The sequence below is a fragment of the Chlorocebus sabaeus genome, chromosome X, assembly GCF_047675955.1.
Source record: "Chlorocebus sabaeus isolate Y175 chromosome X, mChlSab1.0.hap1, whole genome shotgun sequence".
In the NCBI taxonomy this organism is placed as follows: Eukaryota; Metazoa; Chordata; class Mammalia; order Primates; family Cercopithecidae; genus Chlorocebus; species Chlorocebus sabaeus.
Window position 1 is genome coordinate 135,765,414 of NC_132933.1, and position 26,150 is coordinate 135,791,563.

General features: G+C 39.2%; 1 protein-coding gene across 9 annotated transcripts in view; it reads right to left on the minus strand.

Annotated features, from left to right (window-relative positions):
• Positions 1-26,150, minus strand: part of REPS2 (RALBP1 associated Eps domain containing 2) — a 268,818-nt gene that overhangs the window by 49,758 nt on the left and 192,910 nt on the right. For 7 of the 9 annotated variants that reach the window (XM_007991152.3, XM_007991151.3, XM_007991154.3 and 4 more), the window contains one exon: positions 19,986-25,839. The exons of the other annotated variants lie outside the window; for them this stretch is intronic. In XM_007991152.3, the coding sequence (XP_007989343.1) occupies positions 25,771-25,839 (69 nt within the window). In that variant the 3' untranslated portion in view covers positions 19,986-25,770. Of the gene's footprint in view, positions 1-19,985; positions 25,840-26,150 lie in introns of those variants that run through there. 9 annotated transcript variants of the gene reach the window in all.

Consider the following 26,150-nt stretch of genomic DNA (forward strand, 5'->3'; position numbering starts at 1 on the left):
AGCTGGATCTCAAATGTATCTATCAGTTATTTGTGCCACCACCACTTTCCCTTTTTCCCTCTAAACAAATGGAAGAGTTTGCTCCTCCTTCTCTGGACTAAGATAAGGAGCCATTGAAAATTTTTGTCAGTTATAGAATGAACATCTGATGTAAAAGGCAACAAGTATAACAGATCAAGCACACCCAAGCCAGTCTTTACTTCTCAGGAAAGCAACCAGCAAATCACTCTCCAGATAGCAGAAACCCAAAGTCAAAAGATCAGGTATTTTTTCCAAAAGAGAAATAGTCAATTCTTCCCTGAGGAACAGTTTGCAACATGGAAAGCTATAATGGAAACTCCAGTTTTCATTCCAGGGATTTTTTTTCCTCCAGAAAACTAGGTATTTCCTTTAAAGCAGTTTGAGATCATTCTTTTGTGATTGCATGACATCATTTGTAAGGAAAAATGTTTTTTGCCTCAGTACTTTTCTGGTCAAAATTTGCCCTGAAAAATGGTAGGCCGTGTGGAAGATATATGAGAAAATGGGTGGGAAGGTACATGGTAAACTTTATATGTGTTTTAAAAAGTATTGGTACTTTCTCTATTGACTACTGTCTTTTGCTCAGTTAAGTTTTTAGTCTTTAATAGGTAAGTGCTAACTTACCAATGATGTTAATCATGAATGATGATCAGTTATCATTAGAATAATATTAGAGATTGAAGTAAATATATAAGAATTGGTTAATCCTTTTCTGGATACAGGAAAGAGTGTGTTGGTGAATAAATATACACAGGTGAAAGTTGAAGCCCAGTAGTTCACTATTTGATGCCTCTGTCCTCAATCTTAAGACATGTTTTATTTAAGTAACCCCCTTTCAAAAGGGGCCTGTGCACATCAAAGAAGTGTTGATTTTCTAAATGAAAGAGAAACATATTTCCTTGAGAACCAAAAAGTAAACCAAGCACAACTGCTTGTTTAGGGATTTACAATATATGGTAGATTCACATTTTTCTTGAGTTTGTGATAGCCACTCTTTTTTGCCTATCATGACTCTCATTATACTCTTCTTTTAAGTAATGGAACCCTAATTTTATTCAATATAACTACAGTATAGCTTAAAGGTTACACTTTCCCAGTCTCTTGCAATTAGATGTAATCGAATGACTAAACATTGGTCAATGAAATGTAAAAGGATATATATACACCCACACACACACACACATATATATGTATATGTATATATAGTACATATATGTATATAGTGTATATACATATATGTATATATAGTACATATATGTATATAGTGTATATAGATATATGTATATATAGTACATATGTATATATAGTATATATGTGTATATATACACACACACACATATACATATATGCAGTTTACAAGAAGTCTCTTTGAAAGGGTGGTAATTCCCTCCTTCTCCTTCCTACTGTCTGAATATGGATGTGATGGCTTCAGATCCAAGCTAACCATATTGGACCATGATGTAACTTCGAGGAAAAAAAACCCATATGCTAAGGATTATAAAGCAAAATGATACTCAACAGGCTTCCTGAGACAACATGAAGCCACCATACTGGCCCTGGCCTATTACCTCCAGATTTCTTTTACCTTAGATAAAAATAAAATTCTGCCCCTTAAAATCAGGTCCACTGTATAATGTACATGTGGTAGAATTCCACCTATTTTAGCTATACAGTTTGATGAATTTTGACAAGTTTACCCAGTCATGTAACCACCACCACATTCAAGATGTAGAACATTTCCATCCTACCCCCCAAAATTCTCTCATGTTCCCTTGCATTCAGTCCCTTCCCTCATCCCAGCCCCTAGCAATCTCTGATTTGATTTCTGTCCAATTTACTTTGTCCAGAATGTCATATGATCAGAAACATACTATGTAGCCTTTTGTATCTAGCTTTTCTCAATTAGCATAATGCTTTTGAGATCTGTTCATGTCATTGCATGTATGAATAGTTTGTGCCTTTTGTGGCTCAGTCACCTCAATTTGTTTATCCATTTATCAGTTAATGGATATTTAGGTTGTGTCCAGCTGCTATAACTATTTGTGTACAAGTTCTTGTGTGGACATTGTTGTTCCTTTTTTTTTTTTTTTTTTTTTTTTTTGAGACAGGGTCTCACTCTGTCATCCAGGCTGGAGTGCAATGGTGCAATCATGGCTCACTGCAACCTCCATCTCCTAGGCTCAAGCGATCCTCCCACCTCAGCCTCCCAAGCAGCTGGGACTACAGGCATGGCCACTGATATGGTTTGTCACTGTGTCCCCACCCAAATCTCATCTTCAATTGTAATCCCCACATGTCCAGGGAGGGACCTGTAATCCCCACATGTTGATGGAGGGAAGTGATTGGATCATGGGGGCCATTTCCTCCATGCTGTTCTTGTGACAGTGAAATCTCATGTGATCTGATGGTTTTATAAGTGTTTGACAGTTCCTCCTTCACAAACTCTCTCTCCTGTCACCTTGTGAAGAAGGTCCCTACTTCCCCTTCCACCATGATTGTAAATTTCCTGAGGCCTCCCCAACCATGCAGAACTGTGAGTCAATTAAACCTCTTTCCTTTATAAATTACCCAGTATCGGGTATTTCTTTACAGCAGTGGGAAAATAGACTAATATGGCCACCATGCCTGGCAGATTTTTTTTTTTTTTTTTTTTTTTTTTTTTTTTTTTTTTAGTAGAGATGAGGTCTTACTATGTTGCCCAGGCTGGTGTCAAACTCCTGGTCTCAAGCAATCCTACCTGCCTGGGCCTTCCACAGTGCTGGGATTACAGACATGAGCCACTACACCTGACCTGTTCAGTTCTCTTTAATGGGATTGATGAGTAGTATGATAGGTATATGTTTAATTTTATAAGAATTTGCTAAATCTGTTTCACTCACCACCAATGTATGAGTTCCAATTGCTCTACATTTTTGTCAGCACTTTACAGTGTCTGAATTTTTCATTTTATCTATTTTAGTAGACATGTAGTGGTACCTCTTTGTGATTTTAATCTGCATTTCTCTAACGATTAATAATGTTGAGCATCTTTTAAGGTGTTTATATGCCATCCATATTTCTTCTTTTATGAAATGTGTTCAAATCTTTTGCCCATATTTTTAATTGTCTCATTAGTGAGTTGTATTTAGAATATAAATCCTCCATAATACAGTGTGTTTTGTAAATATTTTCTTCCAGAGTGCAACTGATCCTTTCATTTTCTTAAAATTGTCTTCAAAGAGCAGAAGTTTTCATTTTGATGACGTCTAATTAACCAATTCTTTCTTTTATGGTTTGTGCTTTTTGTGCTCTTTTAAAGAATACTTTGCCGACCCAAGACCCCAAAGATTTCCCCTTACATTTTTTCCCAGATTTTTTATAGTTTTAGGTAAGGGTTGAAATTCACTTTATTTGCATATGGTTATCTAGTTGTTTCAGCACCATTTGTTGAAAGACTATAATTTCTACATTGAATGATCTTAGCACTTTCGTAAAAAAAAAAAAAAAAAAAAAAATAGTTAACCATGTATATAGTGAACTATTTATGGACTTTTATTTTGTCCCACTGATGTATGTCTGTCCTTATGCCAATGCCATCCTGTCTTGATTATTATAGCTTTATAGTAAGTCTTCTAATCAAATAGTGAAAGTCCACTGACTTTGTCTTTGTTTTTTTTGTTTTTTTTTTTTTTTTTTTTAATTCTCTTGGGTGTTTTAGTTCCTTGAATTTTCCATACAAATTTTAGAGTCAGCCTGCCAGTTTCTACCAAAAAAATAATTCTTGGATTTTTGATTGGATGGCTTGGAATCTATAATTTGGAAAGAACTGACAATCTGACAATATTGAGTATTCTAATTTATGAACATGATATATCAAAAGAGAAAAGGGCTGGGCATGGTGGTTCATGCCTATAATCCCAGCACTTAGTGAAGCTGAGGTGGGAGGATTGCATGAACCAACAAGTTCCAAGACCAGCCTAGGCAACACAGCAAGACCTTTTCTCTATTAAAAAAAAAAAAAAATTAAATTAACCAGGCATGGTGGTGCACACCTGCATTTCTAGTGACGTGTGAGGCTGAGGTGGGAGGATCACTTGAGCCTGGAAATTAAGGCTGCAATGAGCAATGATCACACCACTGCACTCCAGCCTGAGTGACAGAGCGAGATCCTGTCTCAAACAAAAAGAGAGAGAGAGAAAAAAAAAAAGAAATAAAATGCAATCTTGTTTCAAACACTATTACCTAAAGTTTTTTGCTACATGCAGCCAAACCTAATGCTAACCAATGTAGAAGTAGTCATAACTCTTCATGAATGCGGCAGACACTGTATTAAAATATAGAGATGCTAAAAAAAGGGGTGGGGGCATGTCAAAAGGACACAGGAGCCAACCTGAAAGAGCCTCTGATTGGCAAAGGTGAAACAATTTTAGCAACAAACTAAATAACTCAAAGTATTACAATATATTAGATTATATCAGATGATGAGATTATAACTCAAAGATTACAATAAATAGTTATGAATCCACACTGATGTAAATAAATAATTGAATGAATAAATGGGAAAGAAGAAACAAATATTCCTTACAGAATTCCAATTAACAAATGTAGAAAGAATGAGGGAAATCGAAAAGTCACTCTGAGAACACCGCAGCAAAAATTGCTTCAGGCAAGATTCACTGAAGTGTATGCATATGTCAAAATTCATCCAAATGTACACTTTACATATGTACAGTTTGTTGTACATCAATTATGTCCTAATACAGCTGAAAAGTGTATAAATTTTATTGCATTTTATTCTCCAGTGAAAAGTTAACAATTTGGTGCTTCACTCAAATAGGAGAGGTGAACTTTCTGTAGCTAGAAAAACTGTTCTAATACCTATACTTAAGGTCTCAAAGCATATCCAAGGGAATCATAGCAGGCTCTGTTGGTGGTCTGCTCTTACACCCTCTCCCTTACTACTTCAGATGCTGGCCTGACTTCCTATAGCCAGCACTGCATTGGCCTGAGGGATTTCTGTGGCTACTGAAGCCCACTTTGCCTGCCCACTTGTCAGGCCAGAAGTGCCAGGGAATTGATGCCCCCGGAGGAACTGCCCTCAACCAGTGAGTGCTAGGAGTTGACTGATCTTCAAATGCTCCAGCTTCCTCATGTCTTAGGTGGAGTAACTATGAAATGCATGTTCTACATGGTTTCCCAGAGTACCACAACAAAATTGTGCTCTCCGGTTGCCCACAGAGCTAACTTATTGACTGCCTTCCCATCCTTATCCCACTTCCTTACTGGTATTTCCTTTACTTCCAAATAAACTACTTGAACTTGAATCCTTCACTGAGGTCTAGCTTCTGGGGAACCTTAACAAAGACAAATACATAGTGGGTATCTTTGCTGAATAGATGAGCATCTCTTAGAAAAATTGCTAAGGAAGATACTCCCCCCAAATAGAAAAACTACCAAGAATTTAAAGAATGTAAACACTTGGCTTTTTAATCCTACAAATAGGCTACAAATTACATTATAGATAATATAATTATCTATAAAACCAGTACAATTAAAAATAAGCAATAATATTTGCAACTGGCTTACAGTTGATCTGCTTCTCACTGTTTCTGATGAATAACTCATGCAATCGCAGCCATGACTCATTTTATTCTTAGCCTAGCAGTATTTGTCTATTTGTCACTTTTCAGCAACTCTTTGCCCCTGGAGTTTTTGTTTTTGCTACCCTTTACTTGTTTGTTTTCTTATCTGAGAAGAAAAGGGGAGGGCAAGCTCACTGAACAAAGCTGCACTTTTATAAGGCAATTATTTATCCCAATGAGAGGGGGTGCTGAGCTCAAGACTTGAACACAATGGGCTGACAATGAACAATTCGTGTCACACATTAACATGACAATTTAAAAATCATAAGAAATAAATATTGGAAATGAAATCATTCTGAAAATAGCAGCAACTGACATGATTACTTGTTACCTCTGTGAAGACAGTGTTGGTAAGTATGATAGATTGCAAAAACTGCCCCATATTCTTTACTTTTCCCTTTAACCACGTCCCCTTTGCCATGTAACTTTGCAGTGTCCTTCTCCTGTGCCTCTCTAGGCTGTCATGTGGCTTGCTTTAGGATAACAGGATGTAGGGGAACATAACATAAGCAGAGGCTTGAAAGGAGCTTCCATGACTGGACTGGCCTGCTCTTGCCCTCTGCCATCACCATAAGGACATGCTAAGGATGGCCTGCTGGAGGGTGAGACAGGCTTGTGGAGCACAGTGAAGCCATCCTACTCATTTTAGCCAAGGCTATCTCGGACCAGCTGACAGCCAATCATCAGATATGTGAGTGATCCCAGGCAAGACCAGATGTGATGCCCAGCTGAGCCCAGCTTAAATCACTAACCCACAGACACATTAGCTACATCTGCACTTAATATTTTAAGCCACTGAGTTTTGCAGTGGTTTGTTACATAGCATTTTGGTGGAGATAAATAATCAAATACAGTAAAGTTGGAGTTTAAAAAATATAGCCTTTCTTGGGGCAATGTGGCCCAAAATTCACATGAAAATAAATAAATTCAGCAAGTCATCTGAGTACTTATAAATATCTAGATTAGTGATGGATTCTAAAACACCAAGATCAGAGTTTGCAAGCTGTTGGCCCACCACTCACATCCAGTCTAGGGATGTGTCCCTATAGAATGGTGAAAGCACAATTTATTGTCTTTTTTAAGTCAGAAAGAGTACATGAGTCCATATTAGACAGCTTATCTCTATTCATTTAAACTTCTTTCCCTACTATAAATTGGATGTAAAATCTAAAGTTAAGCCCTAGGTTCAGGAAAACTTGACTCTGTATATCAGCCAGGGTTCAGAGAAACAAAACTACTAGGAGCTATGCAGAATAGGAATTTATTATAGGGATTTGACCTGTATTAATCCATTCTCACACTGCCATAAATAACTGCCTGAGACTGGGTGATTTATAAAGAAAATAGGTTTAATTGACTCATAGTTCCACATGGCTGGGAGGCCTCAGGAAACATACAATCATGGTGGAAGACAAAGGGGAAGCAAGGCATGTTTTACATGGTGGCAGGAGAGAGAGACAGTGAAGGGGGAAGTGCCTTTTTTAAACCATCAGATCTCCTGAGAACGAACTCACTCTCATGAGAACAGCATGGGGGAAACTGTCCCCACGATCCAATCACCTCCCACCAGGTCCCTCCCTCAACATGTGGGGATTACAACTGGATATGAAATTTGGGTGGGGACACAGGGCCAAATCATATCATGACTTAAGCAATTATGGGAACTGGTAAAACAGCCTCAGTTTGGTTGTTTCATCTGTGTCCACTGCTGAGCCTGAAGTTGGGTACACATGAAGTAGGTGAGAAGGAGGGCAACTGGGACCTGTGAGAAACTAGCTGAAACTTATATTAGCCTTTCTCCATCTCCAAGCCTCCACCTTCGCTGCCTTGGGTGACCTGCAGGAGACATTGGCACTCTTGCCATAAAGCCACACTCATACCTGGCCTGGGATACAGAGACACTGAAGGAAGAGATCCTCTGAGAAATGAAACTGCAAACCTGGCTGCTGACTTACCAACAAGATGTCCCAGCTGATCCATGAAAATGTGCATAAGCTGCAACAGGGCCTGACCTACTCCTGAGAGCAAACTGGCTATTTCCACCTTCCAAATTTCCTGCAAACTTATCCTGTGACTGACCCTAACTAGAAATATGCAGGGAAAGGAACTCTGGGAAATGTAGTACCAGCTTAATCAAGCTGACACATTATAGAGCCACCACATATTGACACTTATTTGAACAACTGAAAACTTGGGTGGACATCAGGAAGTCAGCTATTATATCCTAAGCTTTAAATTTCTGGATGAAAACTAGAGATGAGCCATCAAGTTCCTCCCGTGTGTCTCAGCTTTTGACTGCGAGTCAGACTGACTTAATATACGGAAACTTTATTGTCTCACATAATAAGACGTTCAAAGGTAGTATGGTTTCAGAGAAGGGTAATTAATGGCTGAAGAACTCCATATAGGATCCACGTTCTTTCTATCTTTTTGCCCATCATCCTTAGCATGTTAGATTTGTCCTTAGGCTTATCTCTTCCTGGTCACAGGGTGACTGAAGCAGTTCCAATCATCACACCATAACATCCAAAGCTGTCTAGCAGTGAAGCATGAGGAAGCTTTTTCCAGAAGTCTCCCTAGCAGATCTCTCTTGACACTCCATTGGCCAGAACTGATCACATGTCCACCCTAAACCAATCATTGGCCAGGAAAATGGGATTACAAAAATTTTGCTTCATAAGCTATGTTCTCCACACAACTGTTTCTCTTATTTTGGTTATAACATATGCTCCAAAGTGCAGCTATTAGGTCAAAAGGCATGAACAGAACTTTTTTTTTTAATGTTAAACTAAACTGGTCCTGTCATTGACATCATTTTTCCCTTCTGTCACTAGAGTCTATCACTGGAGTGTTTATATACTGATAACCAGTGTATGAATGGTGTGGGCTGCCCTGAATCACCTGGTTACCCATCACCTGGATCAAACCAGGTTTCTATCAGCAAGGAATAACAGGACAGAGGGATGGGCAGTGGCTTTTTTGTGTGTATATGCATTCACCTGGCATTTACTTTGCACCTGCAACCATATCAAGAGCACGAGATATGAAAGCCTCACAAATAACATGTATGGAGGGGGGAAGAATTTCTCCTTGGCCCAGAGAAATAAAATGTGACCATCTTGTGAATTCAATAGGGAAGCTTAAAAATAGATGTATAAAATGGCCAACAAGCATGTAAGAAGATGTCCAACATCATTAGTCATTAGGGAAATGCAAATCAAAACCACAATGAGGTACTACTTCACACCCACCAGGATTTTCCAAAAACATGGAAAATAACCAGTGTTGGTGAGGATGCAGAGCAATCAGAACCCTTGTGCACTACTGGTGGGAATGTAAAATGATGCAGCTGCTGTGGAAAACAGTTTGGCCATTCCTCAAAAAGCTAAATGTAGAGTTACCATATGACTCAGTAATTCCACTGCTAGGTATATACCCAAGAAAAAATACAAACATTTGTCCATATAAAAATCTGCATACAAATGTTCATATCAGCATTATTTATAATAGCCAAAAGGTAGGCAGAATACAAATGTCCATCAATGAAAGATTAGATAAACAAGTTATGGTATATACATATAATGAGATATTATGCAGCCACAAAAAGAAATGAGGCACTGATACGTGCTGCAATACAGATGGACCTTGAAATATTATGCTAAGTAAAAGAAGTCTAATATAAAAGGTCACAAATTGTATGATTCCAGTTATATGAAATGGCCAGAAAAGACAAATGTATAGAGACAGAAAGCAGATTCATGGTTGCCAGGGACTAGGGGAAACTAAATGGAAAGTTACTGCTCAGTGGGTATGTGGTTTCCTTTGGGGGTGATGAAAAGGTGGCAGTTGCACAACACTGCAAATGAACTAAATGCCACTGAATTGTTCCCTTTAAAACACAGCTAATTTTATGTTAGATGACTTTCACTGTAATAAAAAAAAATCATTTTAAAAAATAGAAACATGAGAAAAAACAGCTTTTCCCACCTTTAAATGTCATTGTTAAGACTAAAATGGTTGAAACTGCTACAGCCACCTTGTGATCATGAGAAAACAAGTCTGCTAGGATGGCAGAGCAAAAAGATGGAAGGAACCTGGGTTCTAGATGGGTTGCCAAGTCATTTAATTAAACCTGCCACAGATCACTCTTCCTTAGGACTTTTTATTTTGTGAGATAATAAATTCCCTTGTCAAGTAGTCCTAGGGATTAGATGTTTTGCCAAATGTTTTTACTTTTTTCCCTTTTACTTATATTTGCTTCTTGGAAGCTGCTAGATTTCTGGAAACTTAAAGATTCCAGGTACTCCCATGATCATTTTCAGGCACCATAGCTTTTGAAAACGCCCCTATTTACCTGAAGAAAACAGACATGCACCATTCCTGCTGTTATGAAAGCTACCCCTGTGAACCTAATCATTCCAGGCCTTCCAGAAATGGGGACTGAAACAGGATACCTCCCTTCTGTTCAGATCTTACCTACAGTCCATAGGCACTTGAGGTTCTACAGTCAGAAGGAACCTGATCTGCAACAGGATGAACCTCTTTCTTTCGGTACCAATCTTTCTTCAATTAATTTTAATGTTTCCATATATGCTATTGGGGCCTCCTTCCATTCCCACCACCATATACAGGTGCATGTGAACATATGTGTACACACTTGCACAAGCCCCACAGTATACTCCCAGATAAAATACTTTTTATAATCTTGAAAATCACTCAGAAATCACAATACCACAAATCCCCCAATATAATTCTACCTCAGCCTTCCCAACCTCATCTCCAAAGGAAGCCACCTTGGTGGAAAGAGAAAGGCACCTTGCCACCTCCTGCCCCATCCTCTGGGATACTTGAGCCATGGTTGTGGAGTCCCACGTTGGAAGCCACACCTGCCATTCATCAGGAGCCCAGGCAGGGTCTCCTTTGTATTATCCAAAGTATTTTGTATGAAACACTCAATCAATGTCTATTAAGTTTGATGTCAGGTATAACAAATCCCAACTATGACTTTGTGACACTGAATAGCTGACAAAATGCTTCCACATGCATCATGTTATTTTATTTGGACTACAGTTCCTCAAGGTGGCTCTTCTTCTTATCCATACTTTATGAAGGGAAGCCAAGAAGTTAGGAGGGATGATTTTCACAGACCCATGGCCTGAAAAGACCATCTAGGACTCTAGCCTAGATCTTCTCACCCCAGATCTCTTGCTCTTTTTCTTTCTGTTCTCTGTTGTGGACATCTGAGAACCAGCTGCCAGTACCAAGTACTCAAGGCCCTCCTCTAGAAGACCCAAGAGTCTCCAGGGACTCCCTACCATCCTACCCCCACCCCCACCCCTATCCCCACCATCCAGGCTGTCGGATGCTCCTTTTCCTAACCTCATTGTTACAGCATCTATCTGCAACTGTGCTAAGAAAAGGCTGCTTTCATGGTCAGGTTCATGAACTGGGGAGGAAATAGTACCACTGCAGGAGTGATGTAGACAAAAACAGAATCACCTCTAGAAATCCACCAGAAGCAGCCACTAAGCCACTATACCTCTAGGATCTTTTTCATTTTCCAAAAGACAGTCTTTCATAAAAACCATGAATGCTTGGAGAGATCAGAAAGGGCCTTTTACCTTTTGGTCTTCCCCCACTCCCATCCTACTCCAACTCCAAGGAACACCTGGTGGACACCATAATGTTGGAAACTGAATACAGACTTTGTATTAGTTTCCTATTGATGCTGTAGCAAATTGTCATAAACTTAGTGGCTTAAAACAATACTGATTATCTTACAGTTTCTTAGGTCAAAAACCTGAGTACAGTGTGGCTCAACTGAATCCTCTGTTTAGTTTCTCAAAAAAGAAAAAGACAGGAGATCAGCAGGGTTATGATACTTTCTGGAGGCTCTGGGGATGAATCTGCTTCCACGCACATTCAAGTTGTTGGCAGAACTCAGTTCCTTGTGGCTATAGGGTTAAGGTCCCTGTCTCCTCACTTGTTGCTAGCTAGTTCCTTATAGTTGCCTTGCATTCCTCATTACATTGCCCACTCCATCCACAAGTCTTTTTCATGCTTCAAATTTCTCTGACTTCTTCTTCTGCATTTAAGGGCTACTGTGATTACATTGAGTCTGCTGGATAATCCCAGATAATCTCCCTATTTTAAGGTCAACTGATTAGTAACCTTAACGGCATGTGTGAAATCCCCTTTGCCATGTAACATACTATAACCACAGGAGTAGCATCAGAGGGTGGAGATCATGACAGCCAAAATTCTGCTTATCACAGTCTGCCCTCTGGTGGCCCCTATAATTCCCATCCATTCCATGTGCAAAATATATTCACCCCATCCCAAGGTCCCCAAAGGTCTCATTCCATTACAGCATCAACTCAAAGTCCAAAAATCTCATCTGAATCTCACTAGTTCAAAAGTTCCACATCTTGTCATTTACATCATCTAAACTAAGTACAGATACAGCTCTGGGTATAATCCCTACAACTTCTGGGGCACAATTCCTCTCCATCTGTGGATGTAGGAAACTAAAGAAACAAGTTATCTGCTCTCAACATACAATGGTGGGACAGGCATAAGGTAACAGTTACAGACATTATGTTTTTAAAAAAGAGGAAATGGAAGGTAAAAAGGAATCATTGACCCAAGGCAATTTTTAACTCCAGCCAAACTCCATTAGGTTTCCAGGACTAGAAATAATCCTCTATTTCTCAACTTTACCTTCTGGGTTCTCAGCTTCACCCTCTGGACTCTTGGTCCCACCCTTTGAGTCATCCTCCCTTTTTTATGAAAGCTGGTATTTGTTTGTACCTAAGTATTTATATCAGCTTGCTGCCTGCCAGTAGAGTTTGGGGGATATAACAGCCTTCTTCCATTTAACATACTCTCTGTTCCTTTTGGTGTAAGCCAACAGTGTTTCTAGTGGTATACAATTCTTAAGAACTTTGGGAATCTCCCATGGATGTCATGGAATGAAAGCCAGGTCCACAAAATTTTTGAAATAACTTCATCTGTTTTTGACTTCTGCTAAGATGGCTGAGGGATAATGCTCTTAACCTTTCTAAAGACCCCCTGATTTGATTGTGAGAATCTGCGAGTCACACATTTAACCTCTTTAGAGAGCCTTTGTGTGACTGAATACTTTGACCTTTGCAATCCCAACAGACTAAGGATTTCCCAAATCATCAAGTACTGGTTCCCTTTTGTTTAATGGTTCTTCCCTCAACTTACCTCTTTCCTCTCATGTTTAGCTAAAAAGAAAAAGAACAAACCAATGTGTACCTTCAACATTTTGCTTGGAAATCTCAGTGAAATTAATAAGTTTATCATTCACAAGTTCTGCTTTCCACATTACTGCAGGACACAATTCTGGTAAGCTCTCTGCCACCATAACAAGGATCCTGGGTAAGTCACTTCACTTCTCAAGATTAAAGTTCTCCTCATCTGCGTAATAATTCTAGTTTCAATTTTTAGGAGAGAGAATTCCACAGAATGATCTAAATCATCTTCTGAGTAGCTTTGGATTTTAGACATTACTGGATTTCACAAAAAGAAGGATGTCATCAAATCATCCAGTGGTCACATTTTGACCAGTTCAAGGAAAGGAGGAGGGTCAATTTGGCCAAGTTGTTTGCCCATCTTTAAATCAAGAGTGGGCTGGTGGTCTTTGAGATACTCTCTGGGACAGGGGTCACATCTTCTATTTCCCAATGTTCATCACAATGCTAAGGCCTCATAGGTAACCAGGCAACGGTCAATTTTTAATTTAACAAATACATGTCTAGCACATACTAGGCACTGTTTTAAGTGATGTGCATTGTGGGGGGGGGGGGGGGCAGTATTATCAGTAACGTATAGATGACGGAGTGAGGCACAGAGAAGCAAATAACTTGCCCAAGATTACAAAGTCATTAAGGAATAGAGCCAGGATTTGAATCCAGGCAGTCTAACTCCAGATCCCATGCTTTTATCAACTATGTTATGCTTCCAGAGTGCCATCCTTCAGGCCACGTACTCTTATTCATCCTAACAGTGGGATTACAAGAGGTAACAAGAGGAAATTTTCTCCAACCTCACCCCATTGCCTCCAACTTAAGAGTGGTGCTTGGAAGAAGGAAAGAGACTAGAACCAGAGTTTGGGAAGGCAGTAGAAAGTAAGGAAGTTGGATATTAATGAGCTTGAAACGTAAAAAGTTCAAACTCAGTCTGTTTCTGCATGACTTCTGCCTCACTGAAGCTTGAAGCTGACTTCCCAGGTCTCTAAAGTATCATCGGAGGAGGCTGAGAAATTCTAGAGTCAGAGAGCAAACAAAGTGAAAAGGGGATCAGTTGTGGTCTTCACAGAGCCAAGCCAAGCTGAACACACAGTGGGAGCCAATGAAAAAAATTTGATGGAATCATATTTTGAAATATTCTTTACTTATTGCATCTATCAGAGAGGAAGAAACTGTTATTTAAGACTTAAACTCACTATAACCAGAGGTTCTGCCATCTAAGGGAAAATTCTTATTATTTGGAAACAAATGTCTACATTGTTGCTTCCCCTCACTGAGGCTGGTCAAGTAAAGAAAGAAAATGTGGAAATGTTAAAGCCTCTTTCATTCTTCTGTGCTGCTAAAGGTGAGGTCACAAACAGACAATGCGTGGGCCCAACCTGGCTTGCAGACCTGTTTTGTTTGGCCTGTGTATTGTCAGCCTGCACAGTGGTTTCTTTCCCCTCAGTGTTTTAAATTAGACATAGCTGCCAACACAGAAAAAACATGCAAGTATCCTTGACAGATATATTGCAAATAAGTTCTACTGTTCTTCAGCTTGCCAAAACTCTTAGTCCTGAATTCTGATAAAAAGTTCTTAACTTTAATGAAATTCAATGTATCAATTTTTTTCTAAAGTTAGTGCTTTATATGCCCTGTTTAAAAAACTTTTTATGAGACACATGAATATATTATCCTATGCATTCTTCTAGAAGCTTTATTGTTTAATCTTTCACATTCAGGTCTATGATACATATTGAATTAATTTTTCTGCAAGGTAGGTATTCCAGGCTCATTCTTTTTTCCATGTGGATATCCAATTACTCCAGCATCATTCATTGAAAAGACCATCTTTTCCACCACTGAATTATGATGGCTTTAAAAAAAATGTTAAGTCAAGGGATCACATATGTGTGGCTATGTGTCTGGGCTCTCTATTCTATACCATTAACCTATCATTTGCAACAATATTACACTGTCTTAATTACTGTAGCTGTATAAGTCTTGGAACCTGGTAGTCTAAATCCAAGTTCATTCTTCAAGATTATCTTGATGATTCATTGTGCTGCACACTTAAATCTGGTGCATGTGTGTATGTAACAACCCAACTGAAAAAATAAATAACACAAAAGGGGGTTACTGTGGGATGAGGGAGACGAGATACTGAGTCTCTGTCAAGGAATCTGACATTTATCAACACAGGTGCCTGCATGGCAATAATTTAGGGCTGCCTTTATACACAGGGTATGCAGTCTCCAATTTGCCACAATCCCCACCATTCCCCCATTGTTTCCTACCACTGAAGCAGATGGGCCAGTGCTCACTTCTCATGTTACTCTTGACTCACTTCACTCAATTTATATTGCTGCCTGAACCCTGGTGATATTTGAATTAATTGACTAATTTAGCAGAGCCTGTTGATATAGCTTTGACCATGTGAAGGGTTATTCCTGATAACAGTAAGAAAGCTAAATTGCTCTGGGTAATTGAGAGAAATGGAGAGAAGGCTGAGGGGCTCTTCTGTAACAGTTTCTCAGTCTTAGCACTATTGACATTTAGGGCCAGATCATTCTTTGTTGTGGGGGATTGTCCTGTGTATTGTAGGATGTTTGGCAACATCCTTGGCCTCCACCCACTAGATGCCAATAGCATCCCCCAGTTGTGACAACCAAAACTATCTCTAGGCATTGCCAAGTTGCAGACATTGCCAGACACTGCAGAGGCAGAATTGCACTCAGTTGAGAACAACTGGCCTAAACCCATCATGGAAGCAGTAAGGGTAGAAGAGATCCAATGTGGGGGTAGAATAACTGGGTGAGAAATGGTTACAGGACCCCTAAAGTTCCCACCTCCCCACCTTCCTTCAGCCAGCAGAAGCAGAACAATAGATCTATAAAAAGCAAAAGGAGGAACACTTTGAGAGAGAGTGGCCTACGCAGCATGGAGCCGTAAAGAGCACAGCTGCATCACAAACTCCAAGGGGTGTCCTCTCATATAAAATACAAGGTGATGTCCTTGCCATGGTCAGAAATTTAAAAAATAATAATAAATTTAAAAATACAACATGAACAATGTCCCCCGGAGCTGTGCAATGTGATGGTTCTGGATATAAACTATTTAAAAGCTCTCATCTCTCTAAATATTCTACAAATTCTGCCCCATATCCATTCCACCCCATCCTCCATACACATACACACAAATGCCTCATGCAAATGATATTTTGGGGGAAAATGGACGGCCAATCTATCAAACTAATTCCTAGGAAGCATACCAGAGCCAGAAGTGACTAGGATAAAAACATCAGTCCCTCCACCATTACCTCTGCCTCTCAGAACTTACAGAAAGATTGGGATGCAGGCTCCCAGCACACATGGGTTGAAGTTCAAGCCAATTTCATTTGAATTTCAAAGGACCTGCATCACAATTCTCTGTATCTGTGTTTAATTTGCTTTGGTTTCCTTTATTCTGTTCCCTATGTATTATCTTTCTTCCCCCTGGCTTTCCTTCAGCCTTGTAGATTTTATGAACTCTAACACAGGGATGGAGGCACTCACTTTTTTCCGTAGTGCTATGCCCAGAATAGAAATGGTCCACCCCAGGTACAAGAATAAGGGGTGTATTCTCTGTAGAAAATGTTAAAACAATAAAATTGACTAAAAGTTACTTGGCTTTTATCATCATCATGAACCCATTAAGTCTAAACAATGTCAATGATAAAATACTCATCCTCCTAAAAAATATTTTGTGGTCTACATTCTAAACAATTACTGTGGCTATTGTTGAGTTTAAAATACGCACACACACATATATATGCATATGGGTGTGTGCATATATATATACACACACATACATACGTGTATATGGGTATATACACACATAGACACACATGTATATATATACACACACACATATATGTGTATATGGGTATATACACACATATACACGTGTGTGTATAAATACACACACACACACATATATAATGTCTTCTGCTGATGATGCTAGAGGATTTTCACAGGTGAATCTTGAAATTTTTACAGTTTCTGTGTCAATTCCTTCTTTCTGCCAAATCTGCTAAGAGGATTTCAGGGCAAATAAAGGAAAATATATCTGGGTTATAATTTAATACCCAAAGATAAAGATCCTTTTCCCTCTGTTTGAAAGAAAAATGCAAAGAGGTAAACACCACTCAGAGCCTGGAAATACTTTTGTTCACACTTCCAGAACACTTCACATTTGAAAAACAATACGGCAGGGTTCTTTGAAGTTACAGTTTGCCATGGAGATGCTTTATTTGAAGCATTTTCTCCTGCAGGCTTGGTAATTTTTCAAAAGTGTTAAATAAACTCATAGAGCACTCTTGTTCAAAAGGAATTGTATATTTCAGCTTCATTTCCACACTCTATTTCTGCCCTTTGATAGACTGCTTGATAAAAAGGGAGTCCTGCACCTCTCAGTCATCTCAGGGCCCCTGACATCTCCCCCAAAAAGAGCTGAAGATGGAAAAAGTCTCACATCATTCACTAGGACTCCTGCTTACCAGGGTTTAGTCACTTGTGTTCTGGGCTTTGGTCCTTTGCCCAAACACATGCCAGAAGATACATAACAAATTAAACTAGCAGGTTTGGTCCATGTTAAAACATTAGTTTACAGTCTTCCAGTAAAGCATTTTCTTTCTAGCATTTTCTTTCTAGGGAGTAGGAAAATTTTGGGAGAACACACATCATTCCTTGAATACTCATGAAGTAGGCAACTTCATGCACTTCTTAAATCTTGAAAAGAGCTGTAATCTCAGGGTGGTTTATGCCTTCTCATGCAAGGCCTTCCCATTTGGCCTTGTGCCCTACCTTTGCGTCCTTCTCTGCTCCATATTCCATATCCATCTGCTATAATTTGAATGTTTGTCCCCAGCAAAACTCACAGTGAAACTTAATCCCCAAAGTGGCAGTGTTGAGAGGTGGGGCCTTTGAGAGTTAATTAGGTCATGATGGCTGCCCTCATGAATGAATTAATCCATTCATGAGTTAATGGGTTATCATGGGATTGGGACTGTGGCTTTATAAGCAGCAGCAGCTGAGAGACCTGAGCTAGCATACTCAGCCCCCTCACCATGTGATATCACCCACCACCTTGAGACTCTACAGAGAGTCCCACCAGCAAGAATGCCCTCACCAGATATGACCCCTCGACCTTGGACTTCTTAACCTCTATAATTGTAAGAAATAAATTGCATTTCTTTATAATTATCCAGTTTTGGGTATAAGCAATAGAAAACAAATTAAGACACCATCTATTCCATCCACAGGAGAATTTCTTTGCAGTTCCAGAATATATCATGTTCTTATCCTATCCCACCTTAGCACATGCAGCTCTCTCTGCCTGGAATATCCTCTTCTTCCTAGTAAATGCCTATCCCTCTTTTAAGACTATTCCATGAAGCCTTCCTGAATCCTCATAATCTGAGTTAAATATCCCTCCTGTGTGTTTTCAGAGCAACCTGGTCTTGTGTCTTCTGGTACATACTGTGTTCACCAAAACTTTTTCCTCTGGAGCTCGCAGCTAGACTAAATTTCCTGGTCTCCCTTGTGGTTAACTTTTGTCAGATGACTGAATTCCAGGAAACAAAGAAAAGTGATGTGTGTTACTTCTGTGAAAGGTAATTGTATGTTCTCCACCATCTCTCTTTTCTCAAACTATTGGCTAATGGGAGGAAACTCCCCAGCCCTAGGGAACAATGGCACCACACATGTAAGGAGTCTGGGTCCCTGAACAACCACAAGGAAAACAGGACAACTATAAGCATCCACCCTGGATGGTGAGGTAAATGAGATTCATTGAACTCCCAGGGTTCTTTGTTACAGCAGTTGTCCTACCCTTATACAACATAGCACCTATCCCACTCTGCACTGCAATTCATTTGTAGGTCTCTGTCCCACTGGACTGTGGGCTCCTTGGGGGAAGGAGGTGTGTCTTGTTAGTCTCATCTCCAGCCCCTAATGTAGTGCTCAGTTAAACAGGAGGAACACACAAAATAAATATCGATGGAAGGAGGGTCATGGGAAGGAACAAACTCATGGATAGAAAATGTAGCACAGCAAAAACTATGCCCTGGAAACACAATTAGCCTTTGCTCTGAATCAGCTGAGACTCTGGATGAGTCAGTTTTGCCTTTCTGCACCACAGTTTCTTTGACTGTAAAATCAGATTGGCTACTCAGTAGTTCAAGCTTTAGCGTACATCAGCATCGCCTAGAGGGCTTATTAACACACGGATTGCTGGGTTCCACTACCAGAGTTCCTGATTCAGTTGGTGCCGGGGAGGGGTGGCAAGAATTTGCATTTCTAGTAACTCCCTGATGATGCTGATATTGCTGGCCTGGGGACCACACTTTGAGAACTGCTTGCATAGATTATCTCAGATCTCTTTTATCTCTAAAGTAAATGACCCAGTCATCCACATCAATGCTTAGGAATGGTCAGGGCCTGGCGACCTCCAGCATCCTAGCTTACGGGCCAAATGATAGATGATTATTCCACAGTTAGTTTGTCCTTTGGGACTAGTAGATTGGAAATATCCTATGTGTAGCCCACCATTTGCATTCACAATATGGAATAAAACCCCTCACCCAATAGGAGAGGTGCCTCCCCAAATTATTCAAATTTTAAAAGCAAGAAACTATAACTAGGGTGCCAGATTACTTGGTTGAGATTTCAAGCCAACTATTCCTGATCCTTCCCGATCACCTCAACTCCAGCTAAGGACATCATGATGGGAATATTTTTGAACAAAAGAACACTGATTTTGAACAAAAGATAAAGCAAATAACCTGGCCACACATTAAGCCAAGTTTTCAATTTAGCAGATCTTTAAAATGCACTGTGAGTCAGCCATGACATCCCATGACTGCCAAGTGTTTACTGTGTGCAGGTATTTAAGAACCTGTCTCAGATCACCAGGAGGTAAAAATAACCAAATCTCAGACTTTGACTTAACTGGAAAGATTCCCAACTCCTTTTCCCATTACTTTCATTAAATGCATGAGACCAAATGCAAACCACAATATACTGACACCAAGACTTCATAAAACTCACACTTAGTTATCATACATTTATTTTTAACACAGCACCCCAGTTTCACATCATGTATATTTTCCAAAGTTGGAGATCTTTATGTTCTTCACAGACTTTTCAACAAGTGTGAAAAAGAGGCAGTAAGGTTAGCTTGAGTCTACAAGTCACAAACCAAATATAGGACACCTATGTTTAAGGTCAATATACATAATGTTCCCAAATGCTTAGCAAATGAATGAGACTCTAGCTGAGTAAAATATTAACACGACTTGTTAGCACATTATCATGAAAAGACAGAAGGCATCAAATATATACTTTGCTGTTACACTTTTTACTGTTCAATGTACCTGTAGTGAAAAAATATACATTTTTACTTTCAAGGTTAAAATAGACCATCAGCTCATTATCTCTCTTAGCCAACAGATATGAAGACTAAAATGGCTCTTCTTGCTTCTGGCTCACTTGAACATCTTATTTGTGCTAAAGACAAAAAGGATGGCAGTGCCAAAGAAAAGGGTATACCCAGTTCCCAAGATAGGTGCAGTTGAGGTTCTCACACAAGGTGACTTAAAACAAAAATAACACAACTCAGTTGATCCAATCTCCACATAATGGGGTTGCTGCATCAACTGTTCCAGCCCCAGGGAAGAGTTCCCTGAAAGAGCTTTAGGACCTAGCCCTGTTGTTCAACAGAGTGCTTCAGGATGGAATTGGTACCTGAAGGTTCCTTTACTGTAGTTCCCAAATTCCAATTTAAGCCCTTTTAAAGTCTGGTGTCTTCCGGTCTCCAGAGTCATAAACCCACTTCTCTAATCTCCCACAGCCATGACATTAGCTTACAGCAAGACCAGAGTATTCACAAAACATGAAAAAATAAGCATTCCCCAATTGTTGACAGCAGAGCAAGGCTTCTATAACTAGAACATGTCCTGTGTATTGAAACCCTGCAATGCCTCCTAGAAAAGGTTCCTTTATCATCATGTGTGTTAGCATGTATAGAAAATAACTATACAAGCCTAAAAGCAACTGTGTACTTCGGATGTCTTGCTCATACTAACAGACTGACTGCTTTAGGGCATGCATGTAACGCAGCCTCCAAAAGCCTCTTTTAGGGGAGGGCAACAGCTCTTTGAATCTGCTTGCATTGCTTTTAAAGTCTGGCCCTCCATGTCTGCTGCTCTTGGGAAATTCGCATAACCAGATGCATTTCTCCTTACAAACAAGCGAAGCAGGGTATCACAGAGTAATACCCACATTCAAATTGCCATCAATGACTGATCTATCCGTGTGGGTGGGATCTCCCTTAGCTTGTGCTGAAGGAGGAGCGAGATATGTGAGCTGAGGACTCCAAAAACACAAATCCCCACTTCTTACTAGGAAACTGAACCATACTGAGTCATGATACAAAAAAAAGTAACAAAACATCCATAACTAAAATATAAATTCAACTGATCCTTTGAAATCAGAGTTTTAAAAGAATACACTTGAAACAGTAAAGCAGTTAGAAAGAAAAACCAAAATTACTAGTGTTCTCTTTAAATAGAGGGGGAAAACACCTCTTAACTACTACATTTTGTTCACATTCAGAATGTTCAAACCAGAACCTAATGATCCCTACTTGTCAATAATATGGGAAGATCTGGTTGCTATGATATGTTATATTCTTTTCTTTTTCTTTTTAAAACCACATTCCCTTGGTAATATCTAGTGAGAAGGTGTGATTCTAGTTTGTGTTGAACAAATGTTTTTAGCTCTAAGGTGTTATACTGTAATTGAGATCTTTCCAACTACTGCTTAAAAGAAGACATTGGCAAATGGCTGCCTTAACTGCAAAAAACACGTGAATTCCAATATTACCTTATTGATCTTCTGAGTACACATCTATTATTACCATGGCTGTGAGATCATTTAAGAAACAGACAAATGTCATTTAGAAACAGACTATAGAATCAAATCACAACTGAAGAGAATGCTTTATGATAGCTCAGACAGTGGTAAGAAATCAAAGGCAAATTCACATTTTTGATTACTCACCCTAAAATATGCTGAAATTGAATATTTGTGACCCAAGTAACTAAAAATACACTGAAGAAAGCTGTAACTTAACTACATATTGAGTTCATTTCAATCACAGTAGTCTATTTTAAAAACAAACTCCCATAAGGAATACAGGAATGGAATCCATTGAAAGCAACAGCTGTCAAAAACTCTGCCAAGAAACTCAGAGTAACTTATTGCATCATAAAAGGTGAGGTGTTCAGGAAAACAAATAGCTCAATCATATTCTTTTCTTTCAGATTTTGTCACTTCAATCCAAGAGAAATTTCTAGAACTAAACTCCCTAAAACATGTTTTCAAATTTAAAGACTAACCAAGTCAATGAAATTCAACATGATAAACAGAAAAAAAAAAAAAAAAAAAAAAACCCTCCTAATCTATTTTTAGTATTGGTAGAGTGTAGAGAATCTAACTCAAAATCCATAAAATCCGGTTGGCATCCCAAATCTGCCACTAGTTACCTCTTTCTATGGATTTTTTGAGCCAGGTACTGTTGTTTCTTAGGACTTTGGTTTCCCCACATGCAAACTGCAAGTGATGGGTACCAGTCCTGCCCAGCTCTGACATCCTATTCTCCAGTGACAGTAAGATGGGCACAGCTTCCAGCTAAGCTGCCTCCTCTCCCAATCATGCCCAAGCACTTATTTAATATTTGTAAAGCAGTTAGATCCTTCCAATTAAGGTAAATATCTGCCCATTTGCAACATATACATTCATTCCAGATATCTACCTTTTAGTTTTGCTTTGATGTCTGCTTCATAGGAAAGTGGCGAAAGCAATATGCCACATATGAGAGATGCCGAGGGACCCAATAAACCAGCTGTCAGCTACTACTGTGCTTTCATCTGTGGGACTGTAGGATCCCAATGGGGGAAGACCACTTAACAGCAAGGTAATTCAACTCCTATAGATGGGGGCAACACTGACCTTCTGTCTACAGAATTCTCCCCAATAGGCAGGTCTAATTTTGGAGTCGTTTTATAGAAGAGGTATAATGGTGATTTCAGTAACTCGGCCATCCTATAAATCACATTAAAGGCTCACAGAAATATTTATCAGGTGTTATAATCCTAAATTAAAGTACATATCCTAAGAAAACACAGAGAGGATGAGCACTACTTAGGTAACAATAAAAGTAGTGTGTCATTACTTGTGTGTTATGCACATTTAACTGTTTTTTTAAAAAATCCACTTCTAAGCAACTAATAAACTGTGGTTACAATTAAGTCCACCCAAGAAGGTAGGCATACATATTATTAGTGTGTGCTTGCCTATCTTAAAATAATGATGACATTATGAAACTCGGAGGAATTTGATTGTCCAATGCAAGTTGTTTCCCTTAATGAAAACCAAGCCAACTAGACAAAACCCCAACCTCCTAATTTGGCTCACTCTGGCACTGATTTCATGGAGGGAAGGGCAAAAGCATGTCAATATTTTTAAAATGAATACTGCAGACTAACATTCCTTAGTTTATACGTCTGCCTAATAGAAATGAAGTGCTATCCCAACTGAGAGCATATGTACTGGAAGCTTATGAGATAAAGTGCACATGCTAGTCTTTCCTGGATTGAATTTACCAAAAGCCAAACATGCTGTGAAATGTCTGCAATAAGAACAGTGCTGATAGCTGGGCGGGTGGCTCACACCTGTAATCCCAGCACTTTGAGAGGCCAAGACTGGCAGATCACTTGAGGTCAGGAGTTCAAGAACAGCCTGGCCAACATGGCAAAACCCCGTCTCTACTAAAAATACAAAAATTAGCCAGGCGTGGTGGTGGGCACCTGTAATCCCAGCTACTCAGGAGGCTGAGGCACAAGAATTGCTTGAACCCGGGAGGGGGAGGTTGCAGTGAGCCGAGATTGCACCACTCTGCTCCAGCCTGGGCGACAGAGCAAGTCTCCATCTCAAAAAAAAAAAAAAAAAAAAAAAAAAAGAACACTGTTGATAAAATCTGTTGTAGCCCCTAGATCTCAGAACATGGAAAAAGCAGTTGCCTAAAAATTTACGCTGATCCATTCATAATCTTCGGAAGAGTTTAAACTTACTCGCCATCCTTCCCCCACAAAAACAAAAAAGGCAGCAAATGGGGAAGAAAAAAAGGGAATAGAGAAATAGTTCAAGTTTCCTGATTTTCAAAATCCATTCAAAATCCTTAAATATGCATGGAATAGATTCAACAATTCGTTTTTCTGTGGAAAAACATCATCTGTTTGAGCCTTTATCCTCTGCCATTAAGCTATTGATAAAGCTTGCCAATGGACTAAGGAAACATTAAATAAATGCCTACTTGTTCTAAAAGCTCTCAGCTCTATTGAAATCAAAGGCTGAATCCCACATATTGCACACCTATCCGAAACTGCTTCAAAAAGACCCCCCTGCTACCCTAAGAATGGGGAAATTAGTAAAATGCACAGGAGACAGCATTTCTTGCCATTAGTCTCTCAAAGTGGTGTTAATGCTGGCATGCCCTGTGAGGGTCAGTAGTCCTGTGCCCCTGTAGTCCCATTTTCAACCTGGGCTTTCAGGAGAAGCAGCAGCTACTTAAATTTCTGTAGGATACTTGCTTCTGCAATTTGAGCTTACTGTTTTATGTCACCTACACTGGAGTTAACTGGGCTCCTCTGAATCTGATATAAACCAATCACTTCCCAAGAATACACTTTACAGAGAACAAAACAGTCATACATCCAGCATGAGGACCACTTTCTTTCATTACCTCTTCATACCCAATACATTTGCAATCCAGGTTAAAATAAAGAATAAAATAACTACTAGAGATTGTTGGTAACAACCATTTCCTCTTCTTCCCCAGTTTGGATACCTGGGTTCAAACAACAAATGTTTATCAATCCTAACAGTCTCATCAGCCTTTCATATTTGATGGGTGGTTTCCAAACTCATGCATTTACAGATATATTATCCCATGCAGGATAAAAGTAGAGATCTGGTAACTATTTATTTAATTTGGTCAGGCAAGGCAGTCAAAGCAGACTTCTCTTGCCCAAAAATTTACATGAAAGGACTGAGTTGTCTGGGTTGACAGCCTAGCTTGGCCAAGTTAAATAGCTCATTGCCAAAACCTCCACTTTACAGAGGTGTAAAGACCCAGTAAGTCTTTGACATTCAATAGAAAACAATAGTCATGTATTATTTATAGCTAGATAGAATATCAAAATGGCACTAGAGAAGCAATTTTTTTTGGCATATAGTGGTAGAGGGCACAGCGCCAGTCTAAATCTGATGCTTTTATTTTTGTTTTTATTATGGTCACACCAATGACTATCTAGTTGGAATTCCCAATTACTCAGGAAACCAACCTACTATATGTGATATACATACAAAAAGCATCCTGAAAGTACTTGGTTACAAGCATCCTGAAGGTACTTGGTTATAAGGTTTTATAGAAAACATAAATTCTTTAAATAAATAATGCTCTAAGTTATTTTTATTTGCTAGAAGACTGATTTTTGGTAAGGAGCAGCATCTAATACCTTGCAGAAGTACTTAAGAATAGGAGACAAATTCCACTGATAATTACCATTTCAAGTGTGATAATCAGTTGAAGTATTTTTTCCACCACAGTAAAACATACAAGTGAAGTGCAAGAGAAAAGGTCATATGGATTATATTTTGCTGCTCACAGCTTTTGACACAGTCAAACATCTATGAAAAGTAGTTGGGTTCAAAACATTCAAAAGAAAGATCTTGGCAGACAAGGTCACCCACTGTCACTTGAACCATGGGGGGTCACAACACAGTGACTGGACGAAGTTGTTCCAATTGGTTTTCCAATGCAATTCGTTCTTGATGAACCTCCTGAGTTATACAAAACAGAAGAAAAACAAAAAAGCAAAGGGGTCATTTCTTGAATTCATTCCTACTTCATCAGATATTAAAAGGAAACTTATAACTGGACCCACAAATACAAGTGCTGTATAACTCAAGAACAGGAAGACTGGGAGGTACCAGATTTAATGCTGGTGACCAGAAAAAAGGGGCTTCACAATTTGTAATCTCTCAACTCCTTTCTGAAGACGATGAAATGAAACTGACCTACTCCCCTCTACCACCCTGCCCTAGTTTTAGCTTGTTTCAACAAGATCAGTAGCTGGTAGAGAGTGTCATTA